General features: G+C 36.4%; 1 protein-coding gene across 2 annotated transcripts in view; it reads right to left on the bottom strand.

The window, feature by feature from the left end:
• MYH8 (myosin heavy chain 8) overlaps window positions 1–6,982 on the bottom strand; it is a 29,554-nt gene extending 22,572 nt beyond the window's left edge. The window contains exons 1-10 of one of the 2 annotated variants that reach the window (XM_090290941.1): window positions 6,951–6,982; window positions 5,260–5,493; window positions 4,466–4,609; window positions 4,224–4,380; window positions 1,611–1,638; window positions 1,397–1,511; window positions 1,214–1,306; window positions 1,035–1,098; window positions 271–369; window positions 75–178 (exon numbers count right to left, since the gene is read on the bottom strand). In XM_090290941.1, coding sequence (XP_090147067.1) covers window positions 75–178; window positions 271–369; window positions 1,035–1,098; window positions 1,214–1,306; window positions 1,397–1,511; window positions 1,611–1,638; window positions 4,224–4,380; window positions 4,466–4,609; window positions 5,260–5,463 — 1,008 coding nt within the window. In that variant the 5' untranslated portion in view covers window positions 5,464–5,493; window positions 6,951–6,982. The remainder of the gene's footprint in view (window positions 1–74; window positions 179–270; window positions 370–1,034; window positions 1,099–1,213; window positions 1,307–1,396; window positions 1,512–1,610; window positions 1,639–4,223; window positions 4,381–4,465; window positions 4,610–5,259; window positions 5,494–6,950) is intronic. The other variant, XM_090290942.1, reaches the window with a different exon arrangement.
• Window positions 6,983–26,091: the final 19,109 nt, after the last annotated feature.

Genomic DNA, 26,091 nt, shown 5'->3' with positions numbered 1-26,091 from the left:
ACTGCATACTAAGGCAACCACATACATAATGGATTTTTTAAATAAGTGTGTGTGTGTTTTTGTATATAACTTACATCAGTGGCCATCAGCTCTTCCTGGTCATCAATGCTTGGGACTGTGATCTCCCCTTGACTGACAAAGGCATAGTCATATGGGTTGGTGGTGATCAGGAGCATTTCTGGGTACATAGAATTCAGGGCATACATTTTACATTAGAAGATATTAATAAAGTGAATAACTCCTAGCTAATAAATATAAATTCTTTCTTACCAATTAGCTCTGGCTTCTTGTTAGACATGATCTGATAAAAAATATGGTAACTTCTTTCCGCCTTTAGCTGGAAAGTAACTCTAGACTTTTCTAGAAGATCTGGAAAGAAAGAAAGGGGAATAGATATTGAATTAGGAGAAAATATAAATGCTGCTGAGGTATTAAATGAACCTCTGAGTCTTGACTACAACTGGGAGCATTATAAAGGCTCCACTGAGATTTCAGTTTGGTGAATGGTCCTTTTGGTGCTGCATATATGAATTTCAAACATGTATGGCAACTGCCCAAGGTTCTTACCATCTAAGATCAGAGACTGAATCATATCTGCTCTAGGAAAAATAAACTTTTCCTCTGGGGACCTGTGACCTCTGTATTATAATTAACCCTTAACATCCCTTCCTTCCTTAGATCACCTCAGACTCTGTGGTCATGGGGCTTCCTTGGAAAACCAAAGCTCAGATCAAGAGCAAATCACAGAAATTTATTGTAAACCTACAGGTAACTTGTAGGAACCCATAAATAGCCCTAGTGTTTGCCCTGGAAAAAATGTGTCATAGTTGCTTCAGAGACAGGAATTCCCAAATGTGCTACAGAACCATCAATCTGAGATTGATGTAAATGGAGCACACTGGATTATGGGTAAGCCCGGCATTGACTCATTGGCAACACTGGCAGCAGAGTCAATGCATACTAACTGTTGCAAAATATTCCTGCAAATGAAATCACTTGCCTCTCTTTTGATTGTCAATGGTCCTGTTACTCACATGTTTCAATATCTGCAGAAGCCAACTTCCCCGTAGTGCCGAAGTGGATTCTAATGAATTTACCCTTTAAAATAGAAAGATTATTTAGTATTAAAAATTTGAATCACACAGTGGTGTAACTGAAATGATAATTCTGGCATTTAGAGCTGAGAAAACCTTTCTGTGACCAAGAGACTTACAAAGCGAGAGGAATTGTCATTCCTCACGGTCTTGGCGTTGCCAAAGGCCTCCAGCAGGGGGTTGGCACTGATGATTTGATCTTCCAGAGTCCCCTGCAAAGACAGGAGCAGTGCTCACACCTGAGGCTTATGCTTCCCGAGCACCCCACGAGTCTTGATTCTGTCTCTGACTATCAGACTCACCTTCATTTTGCCAGAAGTAGCCTCGTCCTTCTTCTTGTCCCCAGTAACTGCAATTGTTGCAAAGTACTGGATGACACGCTTGGTGTTCACAGTCTTCCCTGCACCGGATTCTCCGCTGTCAAATAGAAACCAGAGAAGGGATCAGAACTACAATTGACATTGTCAACATCTAAGATGATCACACAAACCAGAGAAGAAGAAAAGTATCACGTACGTGATCAGGATGGACTGGTTTTCACGATCTGTGAAAGAGAAATGAAGACCATTACTTTAAATTAAAAAAGTCAATATGAAGATTTTTGAATCAGTTTAGATCAAGTACAGCTTGTCCTTTTTAACATTTTGAAGATGTTGTTTATAACTTTTGTGTTGTGTTTGGTCCCCCTCCCAATACCACTTGCCTTTTGGAGTAGAAATGAGAGGCAAAGAATCATCTATTTCTTTTTATATTTTATTAATCTTTATAACTTTTGTTATGGGAAAATTCAAACATAAACAAAGGTAAAGACAATAAAAATAGAGAAAATAAAGAACCCCCATATACCCATCATACAGCTCAATTATCATTTGGTCAATTTTATGTGATCTAAACCCCCATTCCAATCTCACTGGATTGTTTTAGAGAAAATACCAGGCTCATATAAGTTCATTTGTAAATATTATACTTCAGTAAAAACCATAGGTTTTGAAGTTTCAACAGATAAAGAAGCTGAGACCTAGAGAGGAATAAGTGACTTTTCTGATAATTATATAACTTGTTAAGGTCAAAGATATTCAGGCTTTTGACTCCAGTTTATATATTTTTTTGCTAGCTGCCTCCCTCCCAGTTCTTAATATCATTAATTTGACTGCTGGTGATATTAAATAAGGACGGGTTCTGGGATTATAAATGTTTGTGTTCATTAATTCTTTTTTGAAGGCTTTTTTTTTTTTAAGAGATTCACTTTCATTATGAATAAATACCATCTCAGATCAGTACAACTAGTTTCAGAGCTGATATTAGTAGAAATTACTCCAAAATTATTCTTAGGTCATAAATAACTAGTTTCTCACATAAAAGGAAAAATCCCACCCAATAAAGGAAAAAATATTCTATATGTGTTTCTATGGCAATGAGTTTACACATTCTCAAATTTTGTCTGGTTAATTATCCACCATTTATCTGATGGATTCAGTCAGTCTCTTGGAGAGAACTATATAGACTAATGATAGTATCTGGGACATGTGGGCATATCAAGTGTATACTGCTACTCTAAAAATACTCAGGATGTAAGAGAATTCCTCTGTGAAAGGATTCCAAAATGCTTTATAAAAACCATTATCATTTACTTTTGTCTTCCTTTTTATTTCATATATATTTTTAAATAACAAAACCAACAATTTTCACTAGTTATAAAACTATGTTGATATGTTAATCTTCTGGTATGTTAAAACTCTTAATTCTATACTGATAGATTATAGATTTTAGAGAATTCTCAATTCTAAAAATATATTCAGAGAAATGGATACAAATCTGGGTATTATTTAGGTGTAGATACAGATTTTAGAGAACTTTAAAGTTCTATTCAGGGAAGTACATACAGATTTTGGAACATATTCAGATTGATTCCTTTTCCAGTAGAAGAAAAATCATGAAAGATCATTATCACATCTAGTGGAAGCCCAGATAAGAAAACAATGTTCTAGTCTCTTTTGGCAATGCTGAAATAACATCAACCAGGTCCATTGCCACAGTTTTGCATGGTTTTATATGTAAACCATGTTTGGAAACCACAAGTAATTTTGAATTTGGAGCAGTTCCGAAGCTTGGGGAGGTCTTGGTCATGGTGGTGGCAGTATTAGTGCAGCTGCTGAGTATTAAAGGCTTTGAAATGAGCCAGCATTTGGCTAAGTTCTGGAAGGCAGTTAGCTTCTATTGACAACCAAAGAACACTTTACGGGCATGAAATTCTTATAGAACTTCTGGTTGCTTTGTAATAGAAGATTCCTATGTAATTCCTTTCTCTTCTCTCTCCTCCTTTAAAGGACAATTTAAAAACAAGTGCAACAAAGCAAACAAAAGAACAAAACCCTATCAGTTACCTAAACCCCATGGACCAACAGGAAACACAAGAATTTAAAATACTTCCAAAGGCAATGCATTTGCTGTGTGAAGATAAAAGCCTGTAATGCTGCATTGGGCCTATAATGTGTATTAAAGCTTTTTGTTCCTACTTCAGTAAGGCAGGAGTAACAGACTTTGAAATAATTTTTAAAAAACATTTTCAAAGAAAAAGGGATTTTTATTTTCTTCCACTCTCATAGAAAAGTACTTCAAAATCTTTGGGAGGAAGGTCATAGCTTTTTTTTTTTTTTTAACTCTTGTATTACTCCAAAGGTTAGCAATATTAGCTGTGTCATTTAAAGATGAAGGTAAGAATTCACAAAGCTTTCCAGCTATAGCTGGTCACTATTTTCCTTGATTGCTGTGGATGTGAATATTGAAAAAGAATCTATTTGAACACTTTTCTATCCAGGTCACAAAGTAAAAATTATGGGAAAACCACAGACATGTTCACAGAGTTCTGTCAGTTGTTTCCACTAAGCTCCCAGCTGCTGGCTGGGTGAGCTTGGGCGAGTCAGTGAGCTCAGGGAGCTTCACTGCGTTCATCTGTCAAATGGCGACGGCTGGCTGCTGTTAAGGATATGTGGCATTACGGCTCTGAAAGTTTTTGAAATCAGTGAAGCCCATGTGGCTGCAATGTATTATTATAATCAAGTCCCAGGCAAACTCTGTTCGTCAAAGATTCTGTTGCCGCGTTTCTGTCAACAGGAATCACTCACTCACCAGTCAGCATGAACTGATAGGCGTTGTCCGAGATGGAGAAGATGTGGGGCGGGGCCTCCTGGCGCTTCTTGCCTCGGTAGGCAGACACCACCTCGGGGTTGTACACCGGCAGCCACTTGTAGGGGTTGACGGTGACACAGAAGAGGCCCGAGTAGGTCTGAGAAAGTCAGAAAATGCAGCATGTGGATGTTGTTTTTACTCAGAGAGAGAAATGGAATTAACAGGCATAGAAGAGCACTCACGTAGATCATCCAGGCTGCATAACGCTCTTTGAGGTTGTACAGCACTCCAGGCTCGTGCAGATGAGTCATCATGGCCATGTCCTCGATCTTGTCATATTTGGGAGGGTTCATGGGGAAGACCTGGTCATCTTTGACAGTTAGAGTCTGGCAAGTAAAGTAAGAGACCAGTTTGTATTAATGGTTGGAGGTAAGGTTTATATTTATCTCTTTGTTTTGGTTATAACCTACACTTGCAGACACTGTCCCTTAAATAAAGTCATGAAAAGATACTCATTTCAGAGTTTGATGCTAAAAAAAATTTGGATCCTACATTTTTAAAAAGATTTTTCCCCTCCACATCCCTCATCCCAGGTTTATAAGTTTCTGTCCTTAGGCTAAATTTTTTATTTTCCCTTCTTATTCGTTACAAGAAACTTCAGTTGGGCGGGAGGTGGGGGGGGTGCAGGAGGGAGGGTAGTGGGGATATTAATGCATTATTTAACTTAGTAAATAATACTTCTTCTGATAGGAGAAGTTAGTTTTTATTTCTCTCAAGTGTCGGACTTAGGCTGGGAGTTGGGGAATTGAAGGGAAATGGTAGAGGCCAATACTAAGGGGTTCAAGTCCTGTGGGAAGTTGGGAAGGCAAGAAATGAGGTCACTTCTGAGAAATCCTTTTGCCTTCCATCTGATACTCATACATGGACTAGAAAGGTGCTTGTATTGGCAATAGGCTTTATGATTCCCACCAAGGACGGCTTCAACTGGAAGCAAGGAGATAGAGAAATAAAATGGGAAGTCTCTGTTTTTACTTACTGCTCCACTTTCTGTCTTTACAGTTACTTTTCCTCCTTCTTTGCTTTGTATGATGCCCTTCACATAGGCTTCCTTGGGCTCCATGGCAAAGACTGATGTTTTAGCATCAAAAGGCTTGTTTTGGGCCTCAATCCGCTCCTTTTCTGATTTTCGAAGGTAGGGAGCGGCTTCGCCAAAAACAGCCATCTCAGCATCCGAACTCATGGCTGCCTTTTATTTAGCAGGGGATTCTGCCTTGGGGAAGAGACAGGAAAGCAGGAAAAATAGAAACCAGAAGTCAAACATGTGGGTTAGGATTTCAAATGAAAGAAATGCTAAACCTCTATTGTCTAGGTTATAACTATTCTTTCAAACTGTCGTTACCAGTGTTCTAACACAGAAACACTAACACAGGACTGGTTTGGAATGAGATTGTCATTTGAGTCTTCATTTTTGGGACTTTGACGATTCCCTTCGCAGATTGTATGTATTTTGATCCTTTGAGCTAGGGTTCCTACAATTGCATGAGAATGGAATCCTTGCATGTTTTAATCTCCCAACTGTAAGAATATCTGTAGCTAAAACTGTTGGTAGATTGTTATATAGTAACTGTCATTCTTTAATCCCCACTTTTACTTCTGCATAATGTTTTCATCTGCCATTTGCTAGGGCAATCACAGTTAGGGAGGAAAGTTTGTGTGGTGCAGATGAAGGTTGATGTTTTCCAAGGTATCAAAAACATCCTTACCTATTTAGATGGCCCTTTGTTAACTCGTAAGCCAAAAATTTATTTTTAACATCTACTTTATGTTAATATTTGCTGTTGCATCTCTCAGTAGGTCGTTAAAAGACCTCGTAATAAGTTCTCAGTTCTCTGGATCTGTTGTCATTTGGTTTGTTACCAAGAGACAGCATTGCCTTAACTCCAAAGTCTTTGACACTCTCTTTTTGGCATGAGAGATTTCAACTGCTAGTTAACAGATCTAATCACAGAGAAAGGAGAGCTTCAGCATGAAGTTCTCTTCTTCCCACGTATTGCACAGCTGCTATTCTTTCCATCCGGAAAAAGAAAGGAAACAAATATTTAAGAGTTCATCCATGCCTGTAAGCCATTGTCCTCTGATTGATAGATATGCCCCTACAACGGTGGTATGCTAGATTGATTGAGCCTCTCCTTTACTTTTGGGTACACATTACTTGGGGAAGGGCCAGGAGCTCTTCCATTTTAGGTACAATATTTAAGCATTCTGTGAATGTAATACTTGTGACTTTTTGATGAACAATAATATTTTTAAAAACAAGTAACCATGAATCTTGAGAAAGTAGCTGAAATGTGGTTTTAACAAGACATTTGGTTGTTAACATTTTTAGATAAGAATTTTTCTGGGGTGTTTAAAAAATCTTGGTAAAATGTTTAAGTGTTCAACATTTTGCAGTAGAAGGAGGTCTAATTGCAGCTGAGAATTCACTGTCAAAATTCATTCTGACCTAAATGTCCCTTTAATCTTGGAACTCAGATGAGGGTAATCTCTGAGAATAAAATGTCCTGAAAAAAAAAATGACTTGCTAGCATTTATAAGCAGTCGTTTATTCAGAAGCAACATCTAACATAATTGCAAAAGCATAGAAATGGCATATAATTAAGAGTTGTTCCCAGCTTCATTAGACTAAATTCCCTATGTCATCAATAAATGAATAAAGCTGAGTCTTACCTCCAGAATTCCAGATGAAAACGCAGGTTCAGAAGTGTCTAACACTGTAAAACAACAAGTTTTTTAGAAAAAAATTTTATTAGCTAGGTTCTGAAATTCTAGTAAGGTAGTTACAGAATTAAAATTTCCCTTGTCTAAAGCTTAGCTCTATGCAAATAAAAGGCAAAGTTGGGAGGAACATTTTCATGCTGAGAGATGGGTCATGGGGTAAGCTCTTCCCGCCCCGCTGGGGTACTTCAGGTCCCAAGTCCCCCATCTCTTACCTCTGGGCTCTTGGAGATAAGGCAGTAGGGATCTGTTGTGCTTATATAGGAACTAATGTGCTGGTGCTGCAGCTATCTTCTCTTTGTTAGGGCAAAATATTTGGCAACATGAACCCTCCGTATAATTCGTACTGACATTTGTCATGTTTGGATATAATTAGAAGTATTCATATCATTTTGAGTATGTGAACCAATCTCCTATAAATAATTTGACAGGGGCCAATCTGCTGGCAGAGAATGCTTTCTAGTATGCCGGGAAGGTAATCTTTAACAGTGCCTGGTGGGGCCTCAAAGTAAGTTTCTAAGAGCTATATTCATTTGGCAAATTCTTTCATGCATGCCTGCGGTAACTCAATGATCAGACACTCAGCGACACATTGCTGTCACGGCCCAACCACTATTCCTTATTTGATACAACAGGAACCCTCCAATTCATTCCATTGGGTCACTGCCAAGGCTCACCCTTGGAGTCTGGACTTGGGCAGCAAAGCCAGTGTGAGAGGAGATTATACATTAAGTTTCCACAATTGGGCCAGTGCCCATCCACTCAACATTGAAAAAGAATTATTATTTCATGATAAAATAATATATATTCATTTTTTAAAAAGATAAAGAGAAAAAATGTCTATAATCTCAATATGCAGCAATATTATAACATATAGACATGCAAGTAGGGTCATACTGTATACACATATATAGTATATATATTCATATGTCTTATAATCTTTTAAAATTAATATATCATTTATGTAAGTTATACTCCATTTTTTAAACAAATTGTATGAGGTCTGTCCAATAGAAGTCCAGCCATTGTTAATATAATGAGAACGGTTTGCACCTACATTGATGTAACCTGGCAGCCAAGGAGAGTGGACTGGAATGCACATGTATGAACAATGATGACTTCACTGTACTAGTCATGGGGTGGGGGAGTTAGATGCCACTGAGTGAGCATGTGTACTGTGTGGCTGTCACATTCAAAATGACTGAGCTAGTAAAGCAACCAATCTGCATCAAATTTTGTGTTAAGCTTGAACATTCCTCCACAGAAGCTATTAGGATGATTCAGAAGGCTGCATCTATGGGCAACTGGTGATGGGCAGCTTCATCATGACAATGCCCCCACTCGTGCATCATGTCTCATCCATGCAGAGTTTTTTTGGCAAAACATCTAATTACCCCAGTGACTCAGCCCCCTGATAGCCCAGATTTGGCGCCCCGTGACTTCTGGCTTTTCCCAAAACTCAAATCACCTTTGAAATGGAAGAGATTTCAGACCGTTGATGAGATTCAGGAAAATATGACAGGGGAGCTGATGGCAATTGGGAGAACTGTGTGAGGCCCCAAGGTGCCTACTTTGAAGGGGACTGAAGCATCATTGTCCTCTGTATGATGTTTCTTGTAACTTGTATCTTCTTCAATAATGTCTCTATTTTTCATATTCTATGGCTGGATACTTTCTGGACATGCCTTGTATCATAATCATAATTTTTTTAATTAAAATATTTTTAAATTTGAATTTATTGAGGTTACATTGGTCAAGAAATTATATATGTTTCAAGTGTACAATTCTGCAGTACATCATCTGCACATTACATGGTGTGCTCACTATCCAAGTCAAGTCTCCTTCTGTCACCATTTATTTCCTGTTTACCTTCTTCCACCTACGCCCAAGCCCCCTTCCCTGTGGTCATCACCATACTGTTGTTTGTATCCATGATTTTATTTATTTTTTTGCTTACTCCCTTCACCTATTTCACCCAGCCACCAGGCCACAGTTCCCTCTGACAGCTGTCAGTCCGTTCTCTGTATATGTGAGTGTGTTTCTATTTGTTTATTTTATTAGATTCCACATGTAAGTGGAATCATAAATTTGTCTTTCTCTAACTGGCTTATTTTATTTAGTGTGACACTCTCTACGTCCATTCACACTGTCATGAAAGGTCAGGTTTCCCTCTTTGTTTTTAGGACTGAGTAGTATTTCATTGCATAAATGTACCACAGCTTTTTTATCTACTTATCTGCTGATGGACACTTGGGCTGCTTCCAGTATTGGTTATTGTAAATGCAGTTGCAGTGAACATAGGGGTGCATATATTCTTTCAAATCAGTGTTTCGGGTTTCTTCAGATACATTCCCAGAAGTGGAATCGCTGGGTCATAAGGCAGTTCCACATTTAATTTTTTGAGGAAACTACTGTTTTCTACAGTGGCCGCACCAGTCCGCATTCCCACCAACACTGTACGAGGGTTCCCTTTTTTCTACATCCTCACCAGCACTTGTCTTTTGTGAATTTAAAGATGATAGCCGTTTTGACAGATGTGAAGTGTTCTCTCATGATGGTTTTAATTTGCCTTTCTTTAATGATTAGTGATGTTGAGCATATTTTCACATATCTGTTGGCCATCTGTATGTTCTCTTGGGAGAAGTGTCTATTAAGGTCCTTTGCCTATTTTTAAATTGGATTTTTATTGGTTTTGAGTTGTTGGCATTCTTTAAAATTTTGGATATGTATCATTGGTGAATATGTTTTCTCAACATTTTCATTTTGTTGATGGTTTCCTTTGCTGTGCAAAAATCTTTTTAGTTTGGTGTAGTCCCATTTGTTTGTCTTTTCTTTAGATTCCCTTGCCCAAGGAGATATATCAGGGAAAATATTGCTATGAGAAGTGTCTGAGATTTAACTACCTATGTTTTGTTATAGAATTTTTATGGTTTCAAATTTTACATTTAAGTCTTTAATGTTTTTGAGTTTATTTTTGTGTGTGGTGTAAGGAGGTGGTCCAATTTCTTTTTTTTTTTTCTTTCTTTCCTTCCTTCCTTCCTTCCTTCCTTCCTTCCTTCCTTCCTTCCTTCCTTCTTTCTTTCTTGCACATATCTGCCCACTTATCCCAACATTGTTTATTGAATAAACTATTTTTATCCCATTGTATGTTTCTGCCTCCTTTGTCAAATATTAATTGACTATAAAAGCATGGATTTATTTCTGGGCTCTTTATTCTGTTTTGTTGATCTGTATGTCTGTTTTTATGCTGGTACCATGCTGTTTTGATTACTATGGCCTCGTAGTATAGTTTGATATCAGGTAGCATGAAACTTCCAACTTTCTTCTACTTTCTTAAGATTGCTGAGGCTATTCAGAGTCTTTGTGGTCCCATATAAACTTTTGGAATATTTGTACTTGTTCTGTGAAATATACCATCGATATTTTGACAAAAATTGCATTGAATCTATAGATTGCTTGCTAGCCTATGATTATTTTACTGATGTTCATTCTTTTTGTACATGAATACAGTATATGCTTTCACTTATTTTATCTTCCTTAATTTCTTTCTTAAGTATCTTATAATTTTCCAAGTACAGGTCTTTTACCTCCTTGGTTAAATTTATTTCTAGATACCTTATACAATCTTTTTTTTTAAGGACAGGTATATTGAGCTATAATTTATACACAGTAAAAATCACCTTTTTCAGGTGACAGTTGTATGCAGTTTATTTGAAATAAAATTTAAACTTTGCAATAAAATTTACCCTTTTTCTTGTATAGTTCTATGAGTTTTTATATGTACATCAATTATTGTAACAACCACCACCACATACAGGATGCAGAACAATGATATATCCATGAGTTTTGATAAATATATGTAATTGTGTAACCTATTATATTTTAATTATGTGAAAAATCAAAGCATTATAGATTAGGCTAAAATTCCCTCTTGATGAGCTCTCACAATGCAGGTACCTCCCTTCTTTCTAGAGGTAACCACCAACCTCAGTTTGGTTTGTAGTATTCCAGACCTTTTCTGGGCATTTTTTTCTGAGAAGTGGCCTAAGAAAAATGGTCAGCTAGAAAATATATAACACATATATTTAAAATATTATAAATAGCATTATAGTTTACATATTTACTAACTTTCATCTACTATTCTATACTCTAGGATCACTTTTCTTTATTAGCACATAAAGAAAAATAAGGAAAAAATTTAAAATATACAGAAGTAGAGAGACTGGTATAATGAACCCATTGTACACATCATCCAGCACTAGTAATTAAAAGTTCATGGTCAGTCTTGTTTCATATATACTCCTACCCATTATCTTCATTCCTGAAGTATTTTGATATTACTCATTTAAAAGGTTTCTGTGTAGAATTCTATATGTTCTAGATTGTAATAATTTTTAAAATATAATTTGTAAAAGGTTTCGCTTGTTCTTAAATTTGCACATCAGTCATATAGAAGTTTAAAAATTTTATCTAGTCAAGGTTATAAAAACTTTTTCTTTGTATTTTTGCTTTTTTTGGGTATTGTGTAAAAGGGCTTTCCCTAATGCAGGGTCGTAAATATTTTCTAGAGTTTCAGATAAATGTTTTTGAAGAAAATACTCTGATTTGCAATCTAGTTTAAAGAGGGAAAGGGAAGGAGGTAGAGTGAGGGAGAAAAGAGAGAATGTCATCTGTTTCTGGGTTCCATAATTTGTACCATATATTTGTGCCAATAGCACATATGTGTTGATATCTGATAGAGCAGATTCCCCCTAATTATTCATTTACTTCAAAGTTGTCTTGACAATTCCTATAATCTACTGTATAAAATTTAGAATCAGATTATATTGAAAATCCTGTTGGGATTTTTATTTCAATTAAACTGAATTAATTTGATGAGAGTTGATAGATACCTTTATGATAGTGAGTCTTTCAATCTATGACATATATTTTTTTATTCCAAGTCTTAAAAAAATGTTCTTCAGACATTTTTTTAATTTTTAAAATTTATTACATTTTGGGGTAACATTGGTTGATAAAATGTAAATTTCAGGTGTACAACTTGATAATATGACATCTGTATATTCTGTTGTATGCTCACCACCTGAGGTCAAGCCTCCTCCATCCCCTTGTATTTCAAATAATTTACCCTCTTCGTTCTCCCCCACGTTCTCTCCCCTCTGGTAGCCACAATGTAGTTGTCTGCATCTATGAGTTTTTTTCTTTGTTTTGTTTGTTACTTTTGTCTTATATCCCACATATAAGTGGAATCATATGATTCTTATCCTTTTTCTGTCTGACTTATTTCATTTAGCATAATACTCTTAAGATCCTAGTTGTTTTTTTTTTTAAATGAAGGTCTTGCATATTTCTTATTAGGCTTATTCCTAAGAATTTATAGTTTTTTGTTATAATGGTGAACAGGTTTATTTTTTAAATTATACTTTCTACTTACTGTTACTGGCATGTGGCAGATGAGTTCATGTAGTCAGAACCTCAGTTTCGTTTGTGGCAGCAGTATACCCACTAAACTTCATTTCCCAGGTTTCTTTGCGTAGAGTAACCATGTGACACTGTTTTGGCTAATGAAATGCAAGAAGGAGTTGCTAGGCTGGGAATCCAGAGAAGCTCTTTTATCAGAGAGAGCCGACTCCTCTGGTACTGCCTTTCCCTTTTCCCTCTCACCCTCTTTCCCGTGTAGAGTACAGATGCATTGGTTGGAGCCATAGCCTTGAAGGGAAGATTGAGAGAATTTCAGACCTTAGCTTTGAATTTATTATATGAAGAAATATAAACCACTAATATTTATAAAGTACTGTTCACTCAAATTTTCTGGTATGTACAAATGGTGTTTTTGAAAGTTATTGGTTTTTCTATGTCATCTTATATCTGACCCCCCCTTGATGAACTTCCTAATCACTTCTAATAATTTATTTGATTCTGTTGGGTTTTTGATGTATTATGCACAAATAATCACAATTTTGTATATTCCTTTTTGATAATTTATATATTATTTTTACTTCTCTTTCTGCATTGTCTGAGACATTTGGGACAATATGAACAGTATTAATTTATTATTGGCACTAGGATCTTCTATACATATTCTATGCAAGATAAGTAATTATTATCTTGTTCCTGAACTTAATTGGGCTATCTCTAATGTTTTATCAAGTATAATATTTTCTATACACTTTATATCTAGTTTTCCAGTGACTTTGATCATAAAAATGAATTAAAGTGTTCCAATCCTAGGTATATGCCCAAGAAAATTGAAAACATATGCTTATACAAAAACTTGTACACAGATATTTATAGCAGCATTATGCATAATAGTCAAAAAGTGGAAACAACCCAAATATCCATCAATGACAAATGGATAAAGAAAATGTGATATATTCATACAATGAAATATTATTCATCCATAAAAGAAATGAAGTAGTAATACACGATAGACCATGGATTAACCTTTAAAACACAATGCTAAGTGAAAGAAGCCAGGCATAACGTGCCCATATTTGATTATTTTATTTATGTAAAATGTTAAGAGTAGGCAAATTCATATAGACACAAAGTAGATGGGTGGTAGTTAGAGAGTGTGAGGGGAGAATGGGTAGTGACTGCTAGTGGATTTCTTTCTGAGGTGATGAAATGTTCTGGAATTAGGTAGTGGGGTATGGTTGGACCACTTCGTGAATCTACTAAAACCACTGAACTGTACATTTAAATGGTGAATTTTATGGTATATGAAGTACAGTATTCCCTCACTTATTGTGGGAATTACGTTCTAGATGCCCCCTCCCCCTGCGATAAGTGAAAATCCGCGAAGTAGGAACCTTACATTTATTTTAGTATTTATATATATTTTAAGCCTTTATAAACCCTTCCCGCACACTTATAAACCGTTCCCAGTCCCTTATTAACCTTTCCCACTCCCTTATTAACCTTTTCCACACTGTTATAAACACTAGTTAAACATATTCTACACTCTTAAACCTGCGTAACTTTAACAACATACGTATACAGTACTGCAAAATCCCGTGATATAGTGAAAAATCCTTGATAAATAATTAAATATAATATTTTTAAAATCCCACGATACAGTGAGACCGCGATAAGTGAACCACGATATAGAGAGGGGCTACTGAATATCTAAAAATGCATCGGACTTTATCAGTCTTTTTCTGCATCTAATGAGATTACTTTTCTTTTTTCTCCTCTAATTTGTTAATGTGAATTTTGTGGTAGGTTCTCTCACTTTTATCATTCTGGAGTTCATGTGATAAAACCTATTGATATAATATTGTTTACTTTATTACTGCTTTAAGTTTACTAAGTTTATGTGAAATTTCTACATCTGAATTCATATGTGACTAAGCCATCATTTTCTTCCTTCTGATCTCAGGATCATGCTACCCTTGTAAAATGAGTAGCTTCCCATTTGTCTCTATTTTCTGCAACAGTGTGTTTAGGATGTGAATAATCTGTTCCATGACAGTTTGGTAGAGTTCCTTTAGGAAATTTTTTGGCCTCTTGCATCTTTGGAGGATAAACTTCTTAACTGTTACTTTTTTTCATGACCATTGATTAGTCTGTTCAGAGTTTCTGCCTTTTCTGGTGGCCCATTTGGAAAATTTCTATATTCCTAGAAAATTGCTCATTTCGTGTAAGATTTTCGATTTCTTGACATTTTTGTGCATAGCTTTTACAATTCGAAACTTTTATGTAGTCATCTACTCCTTATTATTCTTTATATAATTTAATACTTATTATATTCTGCTTTTAATTTTATTCATTTCTTTCTTTTTTTTTTAGGTTTATTTCATTGGCCTGCATCTGGTATCCTGAATTGAAATCTTCATTTCTTTTCATTGTTACTTATGGTCTTACAAGATTATTTATGGTTATAAATTTTTTTTTTTTTTTTTTTTTGGATACTACTTTGGTGAAATCCCACAGGTTGATGTATAATACTCTGAGATTCCTTCAATTTTAACTATTTTACAATTAGTTTAAAATTTCTATTTTAAAAAAGGGTTCTCTTTTAGCTGTTAATTTTTTTAATTGTGTGTGTTTGTATGTTTGTGTGTGTGATTTGTTTTCTAGCAGTCCCAATAGGAATAAGAAATGTGGTTTATGTGTCTGTTTGTATGTATACGTGTTAGTAAAACAATTTAATAGCATCCAAATATGAATACTATCGGCACCCCATAAACTTCTCATGATCTCCCTCATTATAACTCTTTATTATCCTCCCTTAAAGATAACTATGATTTTTACTTCATGATAATTTCTCAGCTTTTCTTTATAGTTTTATTATTTGTGTATATATCCATAAACAATGCATATCATTTTTGCCTGTTTTTGTGCTTCATAGGAATACAACTTTATTTATTCTTCAGCATCTGACTTTTTTTTGCCCAACATTAGTATTGTGAGATTTTTCCATGAACTTGTATATAACTTTATTTTCATTACTATACAATATTGTATTGTTTAGTAACGTGACAAATAGTTCTATAGACAAAATTTGGGGTTGTTTCTAGTTTTTTTTGCTGTAGCTTAAAATTTTATGTATTTATTTTTCAACATGGACAGTAGCTTTCACCTCTGTGATATCCTGTTCTAGAAATAGTTGATATTTCTTTTGAGGCTTTGTCCATGGATTGGTGGTGGTTTTTCTTCTTCCTGTCCCCCCACCCCAACTTCTTCTTCTTTTATTCAGCTTTATTCAGGTAGAATTCTACATACCTTAAAAGCTGTACATTTTAAGGATGCAGTTCAATGAGTTTTTAAAATCTGTAGCAGTTGTACACCATCTCAATCCAGTTTTATAACACTTCCATCAATCCCAGAAGATCCCTGTGCTCATTTGCCATCAATTCCAATTCCAAGGCCCAAACCCTATGCAAACACTAACTGCTTTCTTTCTATATAGTGTTGTCTTTTGTAGAAATTTCATTTAAATGAAATCTTACTGTACCATGTGCAGTTTTTTGTATCTGCCTTCTCTCCCTTAGCCTGTTTGGGAGTTCATCAATGTTGTTGCATGTAACAGTAGTCCATTTATTTATTTTTTAAAGATTTTATTTACTTATTTCTATAGAGAAGGGAAGAGAGGGGGAAAGAGAGGGAGAGAAACATCAATGTGTGGTTGTCTCTTTCCTGTCCCCAACTGGGGACCTGGCCTACAACCCAGCATGTGCCCTGACTGGGAATTGAACTGGTGACCCTCTGGTTCACAGGCCAGCACTCAGTCCACTGAGCCACACCAGCCAGGGCTGTTCATTGATTTTTATTGCTTAGTAGTGAAGTCCATTATATAGATGTGCCACATTTTGTTTACCCATTCACCAGTTGAAGGACATTTGAATTGTTTTTAGTTTTTGGCTATTATGAATAATGCTGTTAATAATATTCTATACAAGTCATTGTGTGGACATTTGTTTTTATTTCTCATGGATATATAAGTAGGAATTGAAGTGCTAGGTTATATATGTTTAACTTTTTCAGAAATTGCCAAGCTCTTTTCCATGGTGGCTGTACCATTTTACATTTTCACTAATAATAGAGGAGGGTTCCAGTGTCTTTACATCCTCATAATTGTATTGTCCTTATTTTTGGTTATAGCCTTCCTATTGGTATAAAAGTGGTATTTCATTATGGTTTTAATTTATATTTCATTAAGGAATAATGATTTTGATTACTTTTTCATGTGCTTATTTGTCATTTATATATTTTCTCTAGGTGAAATACCTTTCCAAACTTCAGCCTTTAAAAAAATTAGATCATTTTGTTTTACTTACTTGTTAGAGTTCTAAATATATATATTCTTCATACAAGACCTTTATCAGATATATGATTAACAAATATTTTCCTCTGGTCTGTGCTTATTTCATTTTCTTAACTGTGTCTTTTGAAGAGCAGAAGTTTTAAATTTTGATCGACTCCAACTTATCATTGTATTCTTCATACAGTATGCTTTTGGTGTCATCTTGCAGATATTTTCTAACGTAAAGTAACATTTTTCCTTTATATCTTTGTATTTATAGATTTTACATTTAGGTCTGTATTCCATTTCAAGTTAATTTTTATGTGTGGTCTGAAGTAAGTGTTTAGATTCATTTGTTTTTAAATGTGAATATCCAGTTGTTTCAGTGCCATTTGTTGAAAAGACTATCCTTTCTCTACTAAATTATCTTGGCACCTTTATTGAATATTTTTAATGGTTTTACTTATTTTAAAATTGAATCTGCTTTCTATGTAGTTTAAGAGGTCTGTCCAGAAGGTATCTAGCCATTTACTATGTAAAATAGAGACATTTATTGAACGAGATACAAGAAACATTGTACATGAAACAGTGATGCCTCAGTCCCCTTCAAAGTAGGCACCATGGGACCTCACACGGTTCTTCCAATCGCCATGAACTGCCCCATTGTATTTTCCTGAATTTCATCAATGGTCTGAAATCTCTTCCCTTTCAAAGGTGATTTGAGTTGTTGGAAAAGTCAGAAGTCACAGGGTGCCAAATCTGGGCTTAGGGCGGGGGGCTGGGTCACCTGGGTGATTTGATGTTTTGCCAAAAAAATCTGCATGGATGAGACATGATGCATGAGTGGGGGCATTGTCGTGATGAAGCTGCCCATCACCAGTTGCCCATAGATGCGGCCTTCTGTATCAGTTGAATGGTTTTCACAGAGAAATATTCAAGCTTAACCCAAAATTTGATGCAGATTGGTTGCTTTACTAGCCCAGTCATTTTGAATGTGGTGGCTACACAGTACCCATGCTCACTCAATGGCGTCTATCACATCTCCCTGTGTGACTAGTACAGTGAAGTCATCATTGTTCATACATGTGCCTTCTAGTCCACTCTCCTTGGCTGCCCGATTACTGCAATGTAGGTGCAAACCGTTCTCATTATATTAACAATGGCTGGACTTTCTCCGGACAGAAACATATGCACCAAAGAATATATAATGAAAACCTTTTCTCACACTTCTGTCCCCCACCTATTTAGTTTTTCTTCCTGGAGTCAACAATGGTTGCGTGTCCTTAGAGGTATTTTTTTATGCATGTGTAAGCAAAATACCTATATTCTCTCCCCAACATGGCTTATTTTTTTGTGAATGTTTTAGATAATTTTTTAAACTTTTTTTCATTACTGTCCACTAAGGAGAAAAAATTACTTAAATTCATTAGTTAAGTTCAATTTCTCCCTACTATTATACTTAGTGAAATAAGCCAGTTGATGAAAGATAAATACCATATGATTCCACTTATAAGAGAACTCTAATGAACAAAACAAACAACTAGCAAAATAGAACCAGAGACATGGAAACATGAAACAGACTGACAGCTCCCAGAGGGGAGGGGGAGGGGAGAGAATAGTGGAAAGAACGAGACGGGATTAGTAAAAAAAACATGTTTGAATGACCTGTGGACATAGACAATGGTTTTGGGATGGTCTGTGGGAGTAGGGGTGGGCTGGGTGGAGGAGGGCAAAGGGGGAAAATTGGGACAACTGTAATAGAATATTATTTCTGCAAGCCTCAGTTTATTCTTATGTTAAAGAAAAATAATAATTTTTTACCAACTCACAGAATTAATGTGAATATTTGAAATATATGTAAAGCATCTAACATAGTTATCTGGCAATATAGAAACATTTGTTAAATATTGGCTATTATCACTGTATTTAAAATTATGCAAAAGATAGGGTTCTATCACTGTGAGTCATAGGATACCACTGGAGCCTTTTAAACAAGGAACTGATATCACAACTATGGTAGCAGCATGGAAGGTGAATTGAAGGAGTGAGACAGAGATAAAGAACTCACTTAAGCAGTTGCTGTACTATATTAGGAAAGAGCTGAGGGCCTGAACCAAGCCAACAGCTCTTGGAAAAGAAAAGAAAAGGAGAGGATGAAATCAAGAGTTATTTAGGTTGTAGACTTGACTGTGCTTGCTTTTGATGAAACAGAAATAATTTTAGATGTTCAAGAATTACTTAAATTTATTGTACCCCAAGACAGCTAAAAATAAACTGAATTTCTTGAGTTTGGGGTAATTTTTTTTCGTGGACAGGGAACAGACTTGGAAGTAATAGAAAGGTTAGAGACATAACTTGGTGGAAAATTACAATATTAGAATTTGTAGTAAAAGAATGCAAGTTTCCAGGAATATAAGCTTTTACCAGACAATGAAGTAAAAAACCACCATACTTGACATCAAACATTTTAGAAATATGGTGATTAAAACACCATAAAATTAGTGTAGGTGAAGACAGGAAGATCAAAATGGGTTCTTGCAGGGATAGCAGTTTAATATATTATAAAGGTGGCATTTCAAATCATTGGGGTTGAGACTTATCAATAGGCAATATAAATAGCCAATAAATTTGAAAACATACTCACCTTCAGGAGGTGCAAGATCAACTGCCAGCTAATATATTTCACCCATCAGGGTGACAAAAATTAAAAAAAAAAAATTCAATAGTAGCAAATGGTGGTGTGGGAGAGTAGATGCTCTCCTATGCTATGGATAAGGGTGTAAAATTCCAGGGAAACTTGTTGGATCTTTGAAATTTAAAATTTCAGTAATTTCCCTTCTTACTGTCTTGACTACAGAAGCACAGGAGAACAAGAAGGCATGCCAGGGTTCTGTATTTAGCACTCACGCTAATAGCAAAACTTTGGAAACAAATGTCTATTCAGTTACTTTGCCGGCATTAAGCGGCCACCTGTTAAGTGGTGGTGATCTGATTATGGGTCAGTGTTGAAACCTGACACTTACTTTAATCTGAGATTTGGATCAACATCATGCCTTTTCCACTTGTTTTCTTTGAGGTATAGCCCTGTAAGTGAATAACCTTATTTAAAATAATAAACAATGAAGTACAGAGTTTTAATAGACAATATACACATAAAGAAACCAAACGGTGAGATATATTTTGCTAATGCTTATTTATTGGTATATCCCAACCTTTTTCCAATGTGCAGATATCTCTTACACAATTCTTGAGTGACAACTCATTTCTTCTAACTTAGAGTAAAGTTCTTCCAAGGTCTGGCTCATATCCCTTGTCCATGCTCTTCTCGCTAGTATCTACTTACAAGTAAGCTCAGGGACCGCATTAAGTTACTGTTTCTAAGGATCCTTTTGCTCTGTGAGTACTTGCCAAAAATTAGCTTACAATTCCTAAGATTCCCTTGACCGTAACAATTTCTCTATTTTCTCTCTTCAGTGAGGAAAATCAGGGGAATAACAGCCACTTAAAGCTTTTCTAATATGAAACTCTGTAATCATCTTATTTTCAGCCAAAGGAAACAACTTGCCTTTCATAAGATGCCACAGAGAAATGTTATTTAGATTCATATGTTATTGCGCATAGTTCATTTCTTCTTATTGTTGGCGAGTAGTGTTCCATTGTGAGGATATACCATTTTGTGTTCATCTGTTCTTTTGCTGATGGATATTCTTCATTTTGTGGACATATCTTTTATTTATTTTGGTTAAATTCCAAAGGAGTGGAGTTGCTGTATCAAAAGATGTATAGGTGTGTAATTTATAAGAAATGGTTAAACAACTTAAAAATAAAAGTTGAACCATTTTGTATCTTTACTAGCAATATGTGTGAGGTGTAGTTGCTCAGACAATATTTGTCATTGTCAGTTTTTATGATTTTAGCCATTATTATGGATGTGTAGTGAAATCTCCTTCTGGTTTTAATCTGAATCCTTTAGACCAGGGTTATTTCTGTTGTTCTGTATTCCAGTTCACCGAGTCTTTCCTCTGTCCTGTCCATTTTCCTATTGAGCTTATGCACTGAGCTTTTTATTTGTTATATTTTTCATTTCTAAAATTTTAACTTGTTATTTTTTATATCTTCTATTTTTGTTGACTATATTTTTACATTTGTTGAATATGTTCTCAAGTATATTTTTAAAAATTAAATGTATTGAGGTGATATTGGTTAATAAAATTAGATAGGTTCTAATATCATCAGACATCTTAATACGTGTTCCTTGAGGCATTTTTATATCAGATGCTTTAAAATTGTTTTTAGATCATTCTAACATCTCTATCATCATGGTCTTGACTTTTTTCATTTACATATTCTTTTTCATTCAGTGTGAGATCTTGTTATGATGAGCGATTTTTCACTTGAAGACTGGACATTTTTGTGTTATGCTCTGAGACTCTATCTTATTTAAACATTTTAGCTGGCTTCTTGTGACAACTCTTTGTCATGGGAAATGGGGCAGTGCCACTTTATTACTGCCACATGGAGGTACAAGGCTAGGTTTCCTTCTGTTGACACCTGAGAGGGAAATCCCCTTACTTCTCTTAGGTAGGGATAGGAGTGATGGCACCTCCATATGATCTCCTCTGACAGCAGTTTTGGGGAGGTAGCCTCATTACCACGGGGTGTCTGTGAACCTACTGACTTTCCATTAGGCCTGCTCTGATAGTGAGAAGGCCAAGAAGCTCCTTGTTACTGCCAGGTGGTTGGGAGTCAAGGATCCCTATAATGCCTCTTCCACACCGTTTGTGGGGTCCCATTGCCGGCTGGCAGACCTGAAAGCCTCGTCTTCCTACTTGCTCTCTTCTGACACCACCCCAGTGGGGATGTCGGGCACCTGACTACCGCCTCATTAGGGTAGAAACATAAGCTTCCCACTTAGCTTAAGCTGATGATGGGGTGAAACCATAGTTTTTTCTGTCATTTGGCTGGTATAGAGCAGTTATTATCTAAAAGTTTTCAGTCTTGCTAGGCTGCCCATTACTTTGTCCTTTGGCTGGGGAGAAAAGGCTTTGGTGGAGCTTTTTTGTCTCAACCCATGGGTGTTTCTGTGTTGTCTGCTTCTTCAGCTCCACGACTGAAACATATGAGACAAAAAGAAAACTAAGGGAACTTACCTTACCTGTCTGGTCTATCTTCTTCTCTCCAGCTCCCGAATCTCTTCTGTTAGGTTTATGTGTAATGTCCAGGGGTTTTAGTTGTACTGAGTGGGGAGAATAGGAAAACGTGATCTTCCTGGAAATGGAAGTCTACTTGCTGAAAATGTTTAAGCTCTGTCAATTACTCAATATCCTCTGCTGTAGGATTTATTTTTGGGTAATACATGTAAAATGCCTAGCACTGTGCATGGCACATATTAAGTTCTCATTAAATTATTATGCATTCCACAGATATTTCTTGAGTACTTGTTACATGACAGGCAATGTTCAGCTCACTGGACATTCAACAGTGAACAAAACAATGCCCTACCCTTGTGGACCTTATATTTTATAAGAGGGAGACAAATATTAAATAAATTAATGGTCATTTGGTGATCAGTTGCCTGGACAGATGTAAAGTAAATCAAGGGGATAGATAGGAAGTATATTTGTCAGGGCAGAGATAAAGAGTTGCCTGTTGATATTGAGTAGCCAGGGAATGCCTCTCTCTAGGGTCTAATATAACCCAAACCCTGCAGATATGAAAGAGTAAGCCAGATGGACATCCAGTGAAGGCTAGGGACCTTTCCTCTCTTCTACTAAAATGACAGATTACTGACCATGAGAACCTTCTACTGGTCAGGCCAGGCTGGAAATCCAGGACAGCACATTACTCCCAGATGATGAGTTAGAAGGTCCTGGTCTGGGCCTTAGATTATCATGTACTAGTTCACAACTTTTGACGAACCACTGTCGTCTCTGTACCTCAGTTTCCAAAAGGGTTGTGTTTAGCTCACGTGCTGGTTGAGTGTCCTGCAACTGGGAAGTTGTACATGGAAGCATTTTGCAAATAAAACGAAGGATCCTAGAGTTGTAAAATGTTAAATTATATCATAATTATTGACAGTGCTGACCAACTTCATTTGATGGATGGAGAAACTGAGGCCCTGAGAGGTTTGGCTGAATTTATAGGTGTAAAGATGGAACAATAGAATATCACATGTAATAACTTTGTGAAAGATTTTGTGATAATATAGAGCTCTGGTTTTCAGAATGTAGGGCTTGGAATAGTGGCATCATTATCACCTGGGAGTTTGTTAGAAATGCAGATCCTTGGGCCTTAACTTAGGCCTACTAAATTCAGGAACTCTAGAGGTGGGGCCCAACAATCGGTGTTTTAACAAGCCCTCCACATGTTTCTGATGCATGCTCAATTTGAGGACCACAGATGTGGAGGTTCATAATCCCGGGACTCATGAGGAAAGATGCTGGATGTCTTAATACGAGAATCAGCCCTCAGTAAAACTGTGAGTAAATGGCTTTGTAGATGCATTTTCTTATCTCTCCCCCTTTCCCTCCGTCAGGGATGCCTCCCATTTAGGCACACCTTAAGAGACTTCTTTATTTAGATGCTTTCTTAGTTGGTTAGCCAATAATTCTAGCTAGCGCATTACTTGAAATTAGTATATTTTAATTTAATAAAAGATTAAATAAAGTGAACATCCTCCAGGATGTCAGGGATTTAGTCTGTAGTATAGAATATTTATATATAAGGTAGACAGAAGGGGAAATAAGATTTTGGAATAGAGAGATCTTGAGATTTATTCTTTTCTTAATATACGTTTGGTTATTGAACACATAAATTGAGTTGAAGGAAAAGATTCATGATATCAGTATCAGTATGTCAGTGGTCCCAGAATATACTTTCAGTAACCATGGTCTTTGAGACTTCAGAATATGGAAAAGTAAAGAAACTGGCCTTACTACAAATTCTTAGGGGCTTTTATTAGTGTAATGATGCCTGGCTGGGTGCCAAAAACACCAGGCCATGGTCCTCTCTGCCTAGTTCCCTGTGCATACATTTTAAATAGGTTTATCTATAAGTTAGAAAAAACTAATTAACATTTCACAATCTTCTTTCAGTATCATTTTTTTTTCCATCACAGTAAGCCATAGTGCTACTTATCAGGGAGGAATAAGACTTAAACTGCCTCCATTATTCCCGGTGCAGAGTTGTTCTTGGAGACAGCCCGCTACCTTCTCCTTGCCTGTGTCCTCTTTGGGTTCTCATATCCAGCATCAATAGGTTAGAAATAGTTCCCAGATCTCAGTGATCCCTCATATAAATTAAAGAAAACGTAAAGAATATTACAAGTATTTCTAGGTTATCATGAATGATTTTGTTGTAAGAGCTAAGGAAGTAAGTCTATAAATCACCTAATCTTGAGGAAGAATATTAATGAAAGTAACTGTGACTCTAAATCCCTTCTGCTTTAATCAAGGACCCCAGAATAATTAACCTATATAAAATTAAATCTACTCTCAACTGTCTAAGCAATTATTTAAATAGTTAGGCGGCAGAATAATAAAGCAATTGCCCAGTGCTTTTGAGGTCAACGGGTTAACTCTACAGAGTTTAATTAAAACCTGACAATATATGCCTACTCTAGGCAGGATATTTCCTTAATCTTTATCATGGCCTGGGTGGAATATTCCTTACAATTATTTTCCACCCCCTTTAAATCCTCTTCTCATGAAGCAGGCTTCTTATTACTAATTAGGATTCCCACACTGAGGAAGGAGATTCCCTCGAGCAGCCTCCTCGTTAGAAAGGTACACCCACCACTGTAAAAAATAAATTGGTAGTCTACTATCTATTTTTTAAATGTCCACACAATGAAGCCCAATTATAAGCTTTAAAAATATATCAAACACACACACACACACACACACACGCACACACACTCACTCTGGCAATGGCTGTGATAAAATGCAGTCACATTCTTTTATCTATTAAGAAATAAATTCTGTTTCTGGTTCCACCCTAAAATACTCGTCGGCAGCCGTCCGTCTCGAGAGACGATGGTGTAGCTTCTTAAGAGTCTATCTGCACCGCCGAGAATGGCTGTGCAGTCCGACTCGGGAGTGACACGGTATCTGTCTCCTCCCGTGTTGAATCGACTTCTTGCGATGACGCTGGAGTGTCCTCTCCAGTGAAACTGAAGCTACAGAGCCTGGGCAGGGTGATATGGAGGGTCTGCTGTTGCCCATGCAGCAGACCCCCCCTCTCTTCGCAGCTGAAGGATCCAAGGGAAAGAGGGAGTCAATACAGCTTGGCTTCAGGTGCGCCGCAGGAGTTGCCGGTGTTGACTACAACGTCAAACCGCCTTAGGGACTCCGGCTCCGGATTTTCTGTCGGGGTTTACTCCCTTAGCCTTTCCCCTAAAGAGGTATGCCGCAAGGCAGCGGAGGTTTTTTGGAGTCAGAGTTTTCCTTCTCTGATGTGCCCTGACTGGAAGATCGAACCAGCGACACTTAGCTCGCAGGCCGACGCTCAATCCACTGAGCCAAACCAGCCAGGGGGTTTGGCTGGTTTTTTTGCTGCAAAAAAGGTTCTGAGACTTGGAGAACAGGAAGTATTGAAGTCTAAAGAGCTTGGAGTTGCAACTAATTAACTATTGTGTGTGTCTTCTGTGTCATGAATAGTACTCTAAGCTAGTTCAAGAGGCAAAATAGGCCAATAGAAATGCAGTATATTTTATTTATTCTACTGACATGGTTTTCAATGGTGCTTTGTATTTATTGAAAGTTTAAATTAAATGGTGGGTGTTTGCACACAGAAGTCTTCAGTACTTTACCAGGGAGCGCCCATTATCATGCTGGGTCATGTGGTCTAGCCACAAGAGAAGCCATTAACCTGGTGATTACTGTGGGGGACATTGTCACTTTGAGAATGGCTGCTTAACTTGGTCAGACCACTTGAGTTACAATATGCCTTTTCTAGCACTGCATTTCCCAAGTGCTGTTCCAACAAAAGTTGGTACTCTAGGTTCCAAACCTTTTAAGTTCAACTGGTCAAACCAAAGGAAAAATATTGCTAGAGAAAATTAGGAAAAAGGTAAGAAGAAAGAAATGATAGTAATTGAGTAGAAAAAATTCTCCCTAATTTTATACATATTGACTGATAACCCTAAAATACTAATGGTTAAGAAAAACGTGATTCCTTGGTAAGCAAAATTATATGTAAAAATTAGAAGGTTAATAAGGATATTTTAAAAGTTTTTTTAATTTATATTTTTTTTGAGAGGGAGGCAGTTCAGAGGAAACCAGTTTCCCCCAAGAGGAAGTAAAATCTATAACCACAAAGTACCTGGGAGGTTTGAATGCTATGAAT

This window comes from Furipterus horrens, unplaced genomic scaffold, assembly GCF_987537825.1.
Source record: "Furipterus horrens unplaced genomic scaffold, mFurHor1.1.pri manual_scaffold_11, whole genome shotgun sequence".
NCBI classification, from domain to species: Eukaryota; Metazoa; Chordata; class Mammalia; order Chiroptera; family Furipteridae; genus Furipterus; species Furipterus horrens.
Note: the sequence above shows the minus strand (reverse complement) of the source record. Positions and strands in the feature narration are given on the sequence as shown.